Source organism: Nothoprocta perdicaria, unplaced genomic scaffold (assembly GCF_003342845.1).
Source record: "Nothoprocta perdicaria isolate Ctin4 unplaced genomic scaffold, notPer1 scaffold_107, whole genome shotgun sequence".
Taxonomy (NCBI): domain Eukaryota; kingdom Metazoa; phylum Chordata; class Aves; order Tinamiformes; family Tinamidae; genus Nothoprocta; species Nothoprocta perdicaria.
This window is the reverse complement of record NW_020454172.1, coordinates 1,041,283-1,055,106: the sequence shown is the minus strand read 5'-3', so window position 1 is coordinate 1,055,106 and position 13,824 is coordinate 1,041,283. Positions and strand designations below refer to the sequence as shown.

The following is a 13,824-nucleotide window of genomic DNA, read 5'->3' as shown; positions in this document are numbered from 1 at the left end:
CAGCGTGGAACAAAAGCAGGATCTGAGCTGGAATTTCCCAGCGGGTGTCTCGGTGGTTTCCAGCTCCGGGAGCGCATCCTGCTCGCAGAGCRGTGCAGCTCGTGCGGGGAGCAAGCAGGGAAGGGCAGCACCCGAAGCGGAGGCTCCTGCTGAGTGAYCCCTGGGAAACTGCAGGTTTTGGGTGGCGAGGCCTCAGCGGGAGATGCTCAGGGAGGTGTGTTTGTGAGGGGCAGAAAACAGGACTGTTTTTATGTATGTGCTCTGCTCCAGCTTGGAGCTTTCCCCTGGGGAGCTACAGCTCTTCGGCTCCTGCTTCCCGAGGGCTGTGCCACAACCTCCTGGGATGCCGGGATGCTGGGGATCACATGGGAAGCCTGGGGTGCTGCAGACTGGGCCCTGTCSCAGAGGTGCAGTGCACCCCAGCAGCGCACAGCTCACTACCCCAGCCTCAGCTCTGCTCCCTATTCCGTGAAACTTGCAGGCCAGGAAGCGGAGCTATCTGTGCAGCGTGGTGCACACGGCCGTGCATTGTGCACAGTGTGTTGCATGCAGGCCTGTGTTGCAGGGCACATGTGTGCAGCGTGGTGCACGCGGGCGCGTGTTGTAGCTCCCGTCTGTCTCTGCACCGTGGTGCACACGGCCGTGCATTGTGCACAGTGTGTTGCACGCAGGCGTGCACTGCACAGCAGATATTTGAGCGTGGTGCATGCAGGTGCACGTTGCAGGCAGGTGGGCGCCACGCAGCGCCCACGGGCACACGTTGCAGGACGGCTCTCCGTGGCATGGTGCCCACAGGCACGTGCTGCAGGGCAGGTCTGCAGGTGCTGCGGGCACAGCCTCGCTCTGCCCGCTGCAGGGTCCGGCCCCGCTGCCCAGCTCACTGCCTCCCTTTGGCTCCCGCAGAGTTTGCCCTTTCCGTGGCGGAGAAGATGCAAGCGCAGGACGTGCTGCGGGGCCTGCGGCTCCCCGAGCTCGACGAGCTGGGCCAGCTCCTGCGCGGGCTGCCGGCCACGGCGCTCGTGGGGCTGGGCGCCTTCGCCGCCGTGCTCGCCTACTGGTTCGCGTGCCGGCCCAGGGCCGTGCAGCCGCCCTGCGACCTCTCCAGGCAGTCGGCGGAGGTGGAGGTAAGAGGCAGCATTGCCCGTGGGGTTGGGGTGCTTGGAAGCAGCCAYGGAGGGTGCTCGGGTTTATTCACGGGGCCTCAACCTCTGCCTGGTGTTGGGCAGGAAGTCTACAGTGCTAGGGATCGTTTCATAGAATCACAGAATGCTGAAGGTTGGGAGGGACCTCTAGAGATCATCCAGTCCAAGCCCCTGCACGCGCAGGGTCACCCAGAGCACGCGGCAGAGGCTGCGTCCAGGTGGGTTGGGAAGATCTCCAGAGAGGGARACTCCAGAGCCTCTCTRGGCAGCCTGTGCCAGGGCTCGGGCACCCTCACTGTTAGGAAAAATTTCCTTAAGTTCCTGGGGAACTTTTGGTGCTTCCRTTTGTGGCCGTTTCCTCTAGTTCTGTCRSTGGCCACCMCTRYAAAGAGGCCGCCCCGTCCTCCTCACTGCCTCCCTTGAGGTGTCTATRGRCACTGMTCAGGTCTCCCCTCAGCCTCCTCTTCTCCAGGCTGGACAGGCCCAGCTCTCTCAGCCYTTCCTCATAAGGTAGMTGTTCCAGGCCCCTGATCWTCCTTCACTCCATCATTCACTTTAAAACAAAAAACAAAATCCAAAAATACATTTCATTTTTGTTGGCCCAGTTAACCCTGTAGCAGGTTCTCATCATGGCACAGTCTTCTTTGCCCTCCTCGCTGCTCTGCTCTGTACCGTGGGCCAGGCTGCAGCAGACCCACCATGAGGCTGTTGTCCATCCGTGTTGCCTGTGCCCATCCTAACCCTGCTGTGCTCAGTGACTCTGTGTSCACATAACTCGGACCCTTCACTCACACTGCCATTTTCTTCCCATCCCTGCCCTGAGACAGCAGTGTCCCAGTGGACCCACTGGGATCACCTATGGGGATGTGCACCCAACATTCCCCATTCCTTCTCCCTCCATTCCCTTCAGCTACAGCCAGGTCCTGGTCTCTGGATGTGCTTTCCGTACCCATGGGGAGCTGGCAGCCTCTCCTGATCTTTCTTGCTCAGCCCTGGCCCTGCTCTGTGCTCTCTCAACWGCTACTCACTGACCTTCTTCTCCTTATCTGTCCTTATCTATGGCTGCCATCCTGTTTTTTATCTTCCTGCCCTTATCTCTTAATGKCTTCAGTGTGTCCTCTCTTTTAATCTGCCCCCTGGTTTGGTCTCTCCTTTGATTTACTTGGGATGTAGCTTGGGAAGGTGTCCAGAGGTGCCTGGATCTTGATGACCTTCTAAGCAGGAACCATCAGCACATGGTGCTTCATATCCCACTGAGCCCTTTCCCCTTCCCCTTCCTGCAGACCAGTCTTAACATCTGCATCGCAGCTACTGCATCACCAAGCCCCCCAGCAGTGGTTTGAGCCTCTCTACAGCCTTTTTTTGGTATWATTTGAAAATTGTCTGAATCCTCCTCAAGTCTCCTCTGGACCTGTAAATTGCCTCTTGTGGCAACAAGGAGGGTCAAGCCTGGGGGAGCAGGTTTAGGCTGTTGCTTGGATCCCTAAGCTCATTTCATAAGGTCTTTGGTCCCCTATAAGAGACAGTGCAGGACGGCGATGCCTCCTGAGGTGCCGAGGGGCGGCAGGGAGGGTGCAGAGCCCCTGCGCGCTCCGGTCCCTGCGGCTCCAGGTGGGTGCTTTCAATTTGGGAGTCAATGCAGCTGGAGGGGAGGGGTAAATAAATGGGTTTTTTTCCTCTCAGCTGGGTGTGGTAGATGCAATTGCAAAGGCTTTTTTGTTTTCTGGATTTTTCCATTTTTAAAACGTAATTACTTTCAGTTGTCCTCAGGTCTTTCCATTAATATAAGATGCATTTGGACATTATTGCAGAGTGGAAAGGGGGCTTATTTTTAGTTTGTACAGAAAAAAAAGATCACACTTGTCTAAAAATGCCCGAGTTGTGGCAAGTGCATAAAGATGCAGGAGGCAGGCGGCCTCTCCAGGGCGGAGGGAGGAGAAGGAGCAGTAACTGCATTAGAAGCCCAGTTTGGGTAAAAGTAGGTGCCAAAACCACTGTTTTCCTTTGCTTTCCTTGCAGCCCATGAGGTTTAGCTGGGTGTGCTATCAGTGCTCGTTGCAATGTATGTTTTGAACGGAATGCTGAGGCAGCGCGACGAGCTCTAGGTGGATGGTGTCGGCTGCCTGAGCTCGTCCCGGCGTGTGCAGCTGCAGCTCAGCTCCTGCCGGCAGCCTGGGGATGCTTTCCTGGGCTTTTCTGGGCTGTTTTGCACTTCTCTGTGCTCCTCTCTCCTCCTGTCATTGCTCCCGCTGACTGTGCTGCTGTGGTCCCTCAGGACTCGGGCGGCGCACGGAGGTCCGTGATAGGCGACAGCGACCAGCTGCTCACGCACTACTACGACGACGCCAGGACCATGTACGAGGTCTTCAGAAGAGGGTTTAACATCTCTGGTGAGTGCTCAGTGCGGGCACATGGGATGCCGAGATCCCTGGAGCCTCTGGATGTGCAGAGACTTCCAGTCCTCCCCATCCCATCCTCCATGGATGTCCTTCCACAAACTGACTCTTATGCTCCATCAAATGTCCTTAGGAATGGAAGGTCTCACTGCKCTCTCACTCCTCCCTGTCACCCATCTCTGCACCTTTCCTGGTGCTGTTTTACCCCGTGGTGCATCCAGTGCTGCACGACCCGGGCTGCTCACCCAGGACAGGGTTATCAGGGGCCTTGGGAAGTGTCCTGATCTGTTCTCTCTTGGGGTTAGCTGATGCTTTCACAACCATCCAGAATAGTTCCAGGATCWCTTTTACTGATAACCAAACAATTGATTTATAAGTAATCATTATGAGTTTATAATTAGGATTATTACTCCCTGTGTGCCTTGTTTTGCATTGAACAGCATTAAGTTTTACTCTGCGGTCTCTCGGTATCAGGAGAGCTTTCTGCTGCCGTTGGCAGGCAACTTTAGCTCTCCATCTCCTGAATTCTGCAGCATCAGCAGGCCTGTCTRTGCATTAGTCATCCCTGGACCACTTACAGATGTGTCCGGTGGGACTGATCCCGGCACAGGTCGCTGCAGCGCTCGGCAGCACTCTCCCTCCACTGCAGAACCCGATACTCGTTCCTGCCTTTGCATCCTGCATTGCCGTCAGTAATTACTTATTACACCTCAGAAGTGCAGTKTTTTAAAGAAAGCTGCTTAAAGGGCCCTGGCAGGAGCCCTTTGGGAAGCGAATCACGCTGTATCTGACCCTACTTGCTGATGTGACCCATGAGAGCTTGGGAGAGTCCCCATACCCTTGTGAGGTGCCACGTCCCACACCTGTGGTGACTCTTCCCCATTAGATCGATGCCTACTCGTGCTCTGCTGCTTGTGATGCTCATCTTGGTCATTAGAAGATCCAGTGAACTCTCACGTTGGTCCTACAAATTAGAGACGTTTACGTCCTAAGTGTCCTACAGCCTTACCGTGCCTAGGCTTTGGGACAATGTTTTAGACAAGCTTGCTCTGGGATCCCCAAGCACCTGCCTGTCATTTGCATGTCCTAGATTGAACGCTCCGATTTCATATTATTATTTCCAGAGCCACTAAAGGCTCATCGGTGCAGCAGTTCTCTGCACTGTGCCGYTACGTTAAGGGCGGTATATAAATAACTCGCTGGATGTGTGGAGGAAGGGATCCTGTGCAGATAAGTGCGGATAGCAAATTAATTAAACTTCTCAAATACACTTCCTGGCATGTAGTGCTACGTATAATCTTACTCTCCTCTCGAGTAGGCATTGATATTAATAGTAGTTTTCACTTTGAAGTATTTAAATCAAAGGGCAGCTAGAGCGGCAGGAGCTCGTACTTGGGATGAAAGCGTTCACCAGACAGCAACGATCCTGCTGTCTTAGGGGAAATACGTTGTAATAAGGTTGTTTCTGTGCAAATCGTTGCTGTACTCTCTGCAGCTGCAAGATGGGGCTTGGCACCAATTTGGGGAACCCCCAGAAACTGGTCTCCCCTTATGCCGGGCTGTCTTGCCCAGGTTTGATGGCCCTTGATGGGTGCTTTGCCTCCAAAGTGAGAGCTGACCTTGGTAGCGAGGTGTTTGCTCTGCTCCGCRCATCGGTGCTTGTCACCATCCCCGTGACTTGGAAATCTCTGCTTGTGTCTTCTAGAGAACGGCCCCTGCCTGGGATTCAGGAAACCCAAGCAGCCCTACCAGTGGTTGTCCTACAAAGAGGTGAGCTTGGAGGGGGCTCTTCCCACAGGCTCCCCTGCTAGTTCCATCCTTCCTGACTCAAGGGATGGACTTGTAAGGTGGATTTTTGCAGGAAAAACTGCATGGCTTGGGGTTGCCTTTGCTTAGTTTCCCCTTGCTTGTATTCCTCATTTTATGCTTTTATTTTCCTTTCAACTTCCAGGTCTGTGAACGAGCCGAAGCCTTGGGTTCAGGCTTGCTTCAGCAGGGATGCAAACCGTCCCCAGAGCAGTTTATCGGGGTCTTTGCTCAAAACCGCCCTGAGGTGAGAGAGTTTCAGTCTAACTTCTAACTGCATGCTCTTAACAGCGTTCCTGACCTGAGAGCTTGCTTTGTATGTTAAGCTTGCTCTCAAATGTGTTAGACGTGTTGCCACTGCCTCCTTCTTACTCCTGGTTTTGGATGCAGTGGATCATTTCCGAGCTGGCTTGCTACACTTACTCCATGGTGGTGGTTCCCCTGTACGACACCTTGGGGCCTGGAGCCATCCGCTACATCATCAACACAGGTAAGAAGGATGTAAAGACATAGGGTTGCGTGTTCATTGTCTTCTGCTTTCCCAAGAGCTGTTCTTGCTCATCAAAAGTCTTTGGCTATCTGACTGTGCAGTAATTTAGTGCTCTACTGCAGGACTCCTTTCTTTTAACCAGTTATCCTTTTAACCAGTTAAGAAATTTTCTCTTTCATTCATTCTTGTACTCTGTATGTCTGGGGTAGGACAAGTCGGGTATCTTTGGTTGCTCTATACCATCAGTTCACACSTCAGAGACAACAGCCCAGCGCTACCCTGCTCTTCCTTGCAATATTTGCTCTCCTAGAAGACCCATGGGCTCTTGGAAAGTCCTTGGTCTGAGGTTTTAATATTGAGCTAAACCCCAGAGTATTTGCAGACATCAGCTGCATCTTCAGAGATGGTTTTTTTAGGTGAAATTGCAGTGTCATTTCTAAAAGAAATGCTTATTGCATTCCTGGATCTCTGCTGCAAGTGTGGAGCGAGTGTTAAAGCTGATGTGCTAGTGCTGAACCAGCAGCCGTGCTGCCTGGAGCAAAGATTTACCAAAACCAAAGTGTTTGGACGCTTTCTTGCAGCGGACATTTCCACGGTCATCTGTGACAAGCCGGAAAAGGCGCGGGTTCTCCTGGACCACGTGGAGAGGCGGGAAACGCCGGGGCTCAGCAACATCATCCTGATGGAGCCGTTGGAGAAGGAGCTGCAGGAGAGAGGGGTGCGCTGCGGCGTGCGCGTCCAGGCCATGCGCCACGTGGAGGTGGGTTCCTCCAGCCTCCCCKTCTCCATGGGCTTTGCAGCTCCTGCTGCAAAATACCCTGGGACTTGTGAACCGGGGTGGGGGGCTGCAGGTTTGGGGGCCAAACCGCTGTCAGGGAAGCTCGTCCCCATCCGTGTGGCCCTGCAGGTGGTGCAGCCCGTGAGCGCTGGCATCTCCATGCGCCTTGTCCCATGTCCTGCTCCTCAGAGGCGGCCCACATGCTGGCTGCTGTTGCAGCCCATGCTGTCAGCCGCTCATTTTTCCCATTCCGGGTGAAATTGGAAATAATTTCGTCACTTTCATCTCTTTCAGGAGCGTGGCCGTGAGTGCCGGCACGTCCCTGTGGTGAGTTCACCTGCGCAGCCTTCGCTTTTGTAACGAAATGATCATTTGGTGTCTATTCCACGAGACAAGAGCGACCCACGGGCTGCTGCCTGGCACTGTCCATTGTCATCGCCCTGGTCCCAGCAGCAGAGCCCAGCATGGGCCGTGCTCACTCGTAAGCTTTGCTCTTTTTGACAGGGACATGAGCACGGTACAAGTATTTACATGCACTTAGCATTTGTATTTATTGTTGGAGTATTTGTATTTATTGTGTGTTAAGTATTTGTTCAATGCAAGTAAAGCTCTCTTGTTTTCCTCCGTACACACAACCAATGTTATGTGCTCTGTGAACCCCCATGCATGCTGCCAAAAATGAATGGCATATTTAAGAAGAATTTCCAAACAACCTCTATAAACCATAAATATCATCTATTGCTGCTATCTAATGTCTGTATTTGGCAAACACTGTTTATTCCTGCAGCCTGTGTGAATGGTTTTCCAACTCTAAAAGGAACAAATTAATAATCAATAGTATTGAATACATTACAACTGAATGCAATATTTTGGGGGGTTTATGTACATGATCTGAGACTCAAATATTTCATCAAAATCTTGTGGTACCACAGATGGAGTGAAACATAAGGGGGAAATGGAGTCTTATTGATCAAAGAAACCTGATAGAAAGAGCTTTATGATGGTCTTTTATATCTACCAAGGGGAATAAATTTTTTTTTATGGCAGATTTGAAATAGAAGTTTAATTTTTAAGTTGCAACATTTGCATTTTTTGCAACATTTTGYCTGACTGTACTGCATTGCACTGATGAGCTTTTCCCATCTTCCTCATACATTTCTAGCCTCCTCGGCCAGAAGATCTGTCGATCGTCTGTTTTACTAGTGGCACTACAGGTAAAAGTGCAAGCACTTTAATCATGAAGTGCTAGAATACATTAGCAATTAATTACTAGCATCACCTCAGTATGCGCAAATAGACTGCTATCCTGACACACAGTAATGATATTTGTATGCATTTTTAGCGTTGAAGTGTGTGTGTGTATATATATATATACGTAGATGAGTTTCAGTAGCTATGTAAATTAAAACAGTGGTATTTTTATTTTTAACTAGAATTCTGGCACACGTTTTGGCAGAGTGATTTTTGCATTTGTCTGGAAATCCTCCCAAGTTCCCTGGGCTCCTGCTTTCCCATCTTGCAGTGCAGACACAGAACGTGTGATTGACCCATGTTTTATCTTCTGCAGTCTTAGGAGAGGAAAAGGCTGCTGCCCAGCACTGCACTCCCTGTTTCCKCTGCCTGCAGTGCCTGGGACTTTTCCTAATTTCAGGAATTTCATGCTCTCCAGGATGTGGTCCCACCTCAGATCTACCAAGAAGTGCTGCAAGCAGAGACGGGATGTGCAGAGAGCACAAATGCCCAGGATGGTTTTGCTCCTTTGGGCATCGGTTTTGCTTTGCTGCAGGGTGCTGCATGCCCGAGGGTGCCCGCAGCGGCTGCTCGCTGGTGGAGATGTCCTCAGCAGCTCACCCAAGTCTGGAGCCGTCCACGTACAGCTCTGCAATCGCTGCAGAGCCAGTAGCCTGGAAAWGTAGAGTTGGAAGCAGCTTTAGCTGCTAGCAATAAGCGTGTGCTGGGTTTCTCCAGAAGGAGGGTTGTCCTGGCTYTGAGAATGGCAGCTTTGCTTCCAAACCTCTGCCCTTGCTGGTGCTGAGGACTTTCCCTGCTGCAGCCCAGCGGCCCTGCTGGGACTGTCTGTTATTGGTTTTCTACCTTCTTTCTTTGAGTATTTTAAGACTTGACTTTACTAGATGTTACCAGTAAATGACTGTGAAAAATGCATAAATTTTAAAACTCTGAGAGCTTGAGCATGTTTTCTACCCTCTCACTTTTTTCTCTTTTTTCAAGCTTTAGATGCTGCAGCTGCCGGGCGGCCTTTAGCAGCAGTGCTCTCTGTTTCCTTGCAGGCAACCCCAAGGGCGCCATGCTGACCCACGGCAACGTGGTCGCGGACTTCTCGGGCTTCCTCAAGGTGACCGAGGTGAATAACCGCGACGCAGCAGGGCCGGGACCYGGCGCCGAGCTGGAGCAGGGCAGCCGCACGGCTCCGTCCTGCAAAGCTCCATCCCGGGCGGCTCCATCCCATGTGGCTCCATCCCATGTGGTTCCATCAGGAAGCTCCGAGGGGCCTTTGCTGGAGCTCCCGGGACCACACAACTCTCCTCCCCTAGCTGCAGGAGCCAGCGAGCCTTGCACGGCTGCAGCTGGGCTCCCATGGGACGGAGGCACCCGCTCCAAGGTGCCTCCAGCRTGTTTGGAAGCCTTAGGCACCCAAAGTATGTATATTTGCAATATACATATAAGAACACACAGCTGTTTACAAGAATAGTTAATTCTGTTGACACTAAAGTGTGTTGCAGCTGGGGTTCTATGTGTTTTAACAGACACAGCACTGACCAGGTAAATGTATATATAATGTGTATAATGTGTTTGGTGCAATGAGTTCAGCCTGGAGCAGAAGTGCTGCAGCACGGCCCATGAGGGATTATTACCCCCGGTGCCTAGCAAACACACAGAATGTATTTTTACCTTGTAAACAGGCAATTATACAACACAGTAATGTGCATGTGGGATGCACAGGTAATTACTCTGCACCTGCTTTCCTCTTACTGTTGATGCAGGAAACATCGCAGTCTTAATCCTTGACTTTTCTGCGATTTCCAGGCCCCCTTTTTAAACAAACTCGATGTGGGATACGATGGGCCCCACTGGGCTGTCACGTGTTGGTGCTTGCAGGACTATGACATGCCATGGCCATGGCCAAGCCACCCGGGGAGCAATGCCCAACCTCAGGAATGACACCGTGCAAGGTGCAAAAGCTTTGGGAGTAATGCCAGTGAATAAGGAAAATACCCACAGCAGAAAAATCCTGCGGATTTGCTGCTTCCCTGCTTTTGTGCCAGTTTTGAACAGCTCAGTGATAAGTGGAACATTTTTTAGTCAACTTAGAGTTGTCTCATAATGCACTTTTCAATGCCAAGAAGACACTTTGATTTTTTTATGCGTTTATCAGGACAACCAGGCTGTATTTGCCAACTGTGAAATGCTCCTAAATGCCGTTGTTCTGGTTTAATGCAAACCAAACCGTTCTACRGGAGGGCTTGGCTTGCAGAGAGCCGGCGCTAGCAAAGCTCCCGCGCTCGCACAGCCGGGCGCCGATTTGGCGCCGTGCGTCAGTGCACCTTGCTGCAGATTGTCACCTAACCCAGCAGCTCGGGGCGGCCGGGGCGCTGCTCTGTGTCTSTGCTCCTCTTTGCTAAGGCGGCTCCATTGCTCCCGTGTCCTCTGGCCGCGCTCGGCCGCTGCTCCCCTTCCCTCCCGGCTCCGCTGCCCCGCATCCTCCTGCCGCCGCTTCTCCGCTCGGCATCTCACGGCTCTCTCGTTGTCTTCCTGTCAGTGTTCTCTTTCCTTTCTGTCTCCCATGCCCCTCGCCTGCAGAAAGTGATCTTTCCGAGACAGGACGATGTGCTCATCTCCTTCCTGCCTCTGGCTCAYATGTTTGAGAGGGTGATCCAGGTAAGCAGCGCTGCCGCTGACGAGCCTCGCGGGGCTCCTCTGCTTTCTTCCAGAGTCAGTGGGCTCCCACTAGCGCGGAGGTGCACGTTTCCTATTTGCCTTTAGCACACATGTTTGAGCGCATGGTGCAGGTAAGGCCCGAGAGGCTGTGGAAATCCTCCCTTTCCACCCCGAAAAAGAAACCAACTAAGTACTAAATAACCAGCTATTTTAGCTTGTAAACTAAAAAAATAAAAAAAAAATTGTCCTGCAGAAGTGCCTTGGGTACCATGCCAGGGACGGGAGCTCATCTGAAAAGCAATTTTCTTCTTTTTTTTTTTTTTTTTTTTTTTTTTTTTTTTATATAAGATGTGGTAATTTGTGCAGAAATGGTGTATTTTGCAAGTCAGATGAGATGATCGCGTCTGTTCTGGAAGCTGCGAGCTGAGAACGGAGTCCATACGTGAGGGCTGGATCTGACCGAGCGGCAGCTCGGCGCTTTCCCAGGCAGGGCAGTTTGGGGCTGAACGATGCTTTTTGAGGCAGAGCGGCTCTGAATTTGAGCCTCCCACCTCTCAGTAACACCCATGCCAGGAGCAATTGGTGCTGCGGTGCAAAACGCTTGCAAATTGGAAGTGAAAGCCGGGGCAGGCCTGGAGAGCGGCCGCGGCGGATTCTCACTCGCACGTGTATCTCTAACAGGCGGGTTGGTCAGCATCCCACCGCTGCTCAAAGCGCTTTGCCAGCAGCCGGGGAGAGAATGGCTCAAAAGCCACCTGATGGGAAAGGAAAGCAGTGGAGACGCCTGGAAGCRCCTCGTTGCACGGGCTGCTGCAGTATTGCAGAGGCTGTGGAAATCCTCCCTTTCCACCTCGAAAAAGAAACCAACTAAGTACTAAATAACCAGCAATTTTGGCTTGTAAACTAAAAAAATAAAAAAAAAACTTGTCCTGCAGAAGTGCCTTGGGTACCATGCMAGGGATGGGAGCTCATCTGAAAAGCAATTTTCTTATTTTTTTCTTCCTTTTTTTAAATTTTTTTTTTTTTTTTTTGGATAGATAAATTTGTGTGGAAATGGTGTATTTTGCAAGTCAGATGAGATGATCTGTATCTGTTCTGGAAGCTGTGAACTAAGTTCCAGTCCATGGAGCAGCACTCTCTGGACAGTGGRAAAGCTGTGGGCCCATTCAGGTTAACATCGGTTTTTAGGGACAGCCCCAAAAGAGTGCAGTGTTTCTTAAGATATTTTCAATTGCCCTAATGATTTGGGTAGAAAAGGCTGCCAAAAGGTGTTGATGTTCTCCATTTGCATCTTGCAAAGCGCTAACTTCTGCACTGTCTCACGCATCCACTTCTCTTCTGATTTGCTTGAAAAGTGGCCTTTTTATTCCTTTCCAAACTGGCGGCTTCCAGATGTAAAAGCGTCCTGGGGTGCGGAGCCAGGCACTGCGCTGCTGACACAGTCTCACGTTTAAACAGAGCTAACCATTAACACTGAGCTCCCGCAGCGGGCTGCTGCTCACGACGGCGCTCCGTGTTTCCGTGCGAGCGGGTTCCCGCTCCTCAGCGGCAGGTCCCGCCTCGGCCAGGACCCCTCCATCCCCGGGCACAGGGATGCAGGGAAAACCTCTCATCCTGATGCCCCCGYGTCCTTGCTCTTGCAGGGACAGCGGCAGATTTGGCGGGTGCTACATTCCCAATCCCAACAGGTTTCCCAGCGGAGGCTCCTGTTGAGTGCCAAACGCGCTGTCACCCTCCTGTCCCTTTGGAGAGGCACTGGGTGCCTGCGTGGAGCAGCAGCCCGGCCGGAGGCGCGCGGCGGGGATGCTCCCGGATGATCCCGGGCAGGGATGCTCCAGCCGCTGCCTTCTCTCCCTGCCAGTCCGTCGTGTACTGCCACGGGGGCCGGATCGGCTTCTTCCAAGGGGATATCCGTCTGCTGTCGGACGACATGAAGGCGCTGCGCCCGACCATCTTCCCCGTGGTGCCGCGGCTCCTCAACAGGATGTACGACAAGGTGAGTGGGTCTTCATGCTCTCTGCACTCATGAGGTTTATCACTCAGTCGTGCTTCTCCAACAGCATTCCCATAGCACTCCCACAGCATTCATGGTCTTTCCCGGTGGCCCTGCCTGGTTGCAAACATGTTCTTGTCCTGCTCCCAATGACCTTGCCAGGGATGAGGAGTTTCCACCTCCAAAAGGCATCAGTCAAACCTGGGTGTACTCAGAGCTTTTGGGCTTCAGGCCACTTTGGAGCTTTCCCCTCCCTGGATGGCCGTGGCAGATGCAGGTCCCCGTGGAGCAGATGTTGGGGGTTTGGGAATGTGGGGCAGGCTTCTCATCCGGAGCTTTTTAAAACAAGAGATGGTCCAGAGGGGTATTTAAGACTCACGTGTCTGGTCACTGTATCAAGTCAGTTTGACTAGTGGGGAATATTTGCTCCTTGGAAAATGAATCCCATGGTGATGGGCYCAGACAAAAGCTGCTGATTGTGTTTCTTTCCCCAAATTCAGACCTGTTTGGATTTGGGCTTGGTGTCTGATCAGAGAGATGGGCACCAGAGGCTTCTCTTTTGCATCAGTGTTCAATGAGACATTGGTGCCCATAGCACGATGCCCGCGGGATTAGGGCTGTGCATGTCTGGCAGCTTGTTAAAGCCTGATGCTTTTTCCCCCCAAAACAACAGTCCCCACAGCAGCAAGCAGAGCAGGACAAGCAGAATTAGTGCCAGTAAAGTCATAGTGTCGCCTTATTTAAGCGTATGGCTGAGATCGCTGCACCCGCCGGGCCGGGGAGCCCAACTTGCTCTGCTCTGTCTCGGGCCCCCGCAGATCTTCAGCCAGGCGGACACGTCGCTGAAGCGCTGGATGCTGGAATTTGCTGCCAAGAGGAAAAAGGCCGAAGTTCGCCACGGCATCGTCAGGAACGACAGCCTGTGGGACAAGCTGTTCTTCAATAAGATACAGGTAAGGGGCAGCAGTAAGATACAGGGGAGATACCAGGCGGGGATGCTGGAGCCAGTGATGGGGAGGTCCTGCTGCCTGCCACGCGTCTCCGTGGTCAGAAATGGGTTAAATTGGCTTCTAGCTGGGCTTTCYGGGCACTGTGCTGCCCTGGGAGGCTCAGATTCCTTCGTGCTTTTTTTAATTGCATGAGTTATGTGCAGATGTGCAATTGTATTTCTAACTGAAGAAATGGAGTGTGGCAGAGAGCTGGGAGTTGGTGTGGGGCTGGCTAGTACCCAGGTAGATTTTGGGGTGTTTATTTTATTTTATTTTATTTTATTTTATTTTATTTTATTTTATTTTATTTTATTTTATTTTATTTTATTTTAT

The 13,824-nt window shown here is 51.9% G+C and overlaps 1 protein-coding gene across 1 annotated transcript in view; it reads left to right on the top strand.

Moving 5' to 3' along the window:
* Positions 1–908: 908 nt before the first annotated feature.
* Positions 909–13,824, top strand: part of ACSL6 (acyl-CoA synthetase long chain family member 6) — a 19,447-nt gene continuing 6,531 nt past the window's right edge. The window contains exons 1-12 of the mRNA XM_026046094.1: positions 909–1,124; positions 3,418–3,532; positions 5,244–5,308; positions 5,490–5,591; positions 5,735–5,834; positions 6,416–6,594; positions 6,907–6,939; positions 7,775–7,826; positions 8,901–8,974; positions 10,432–10,509; positions 12,371–12,505; positions 13,321–13,455. Coding sequence (XP_025901879.1) covers positions 930–1,124; positions 3,418–3,532; positions 5,244–5,308; positions 5,490–5,591; positions 5,735–5,834; positions 6,416–6,594; positions 6,907–6,939; positions 7,775–7,826; positions 8,901–8,974; positions 10,432–10,509; positions 12,371–12,505; positions 13,321–13,455 — 1,263 coding nt within the window. The 5' untranslated portion in view covers positions 909–929. The remainder of the gene's footprint in view (positions 1,125–3,417; positions 3,533–5,243; positions 5,309–5,489; positions 5,592–5,734; positions 5,835–6,415; positions 6,595–6,906; positions 6,940–7,774; positions 7,827–8,900; positions 8,975–10,431; positions 10,510–12,370; positions 12,506–13,320; positions 13,456–13,824) is intronic.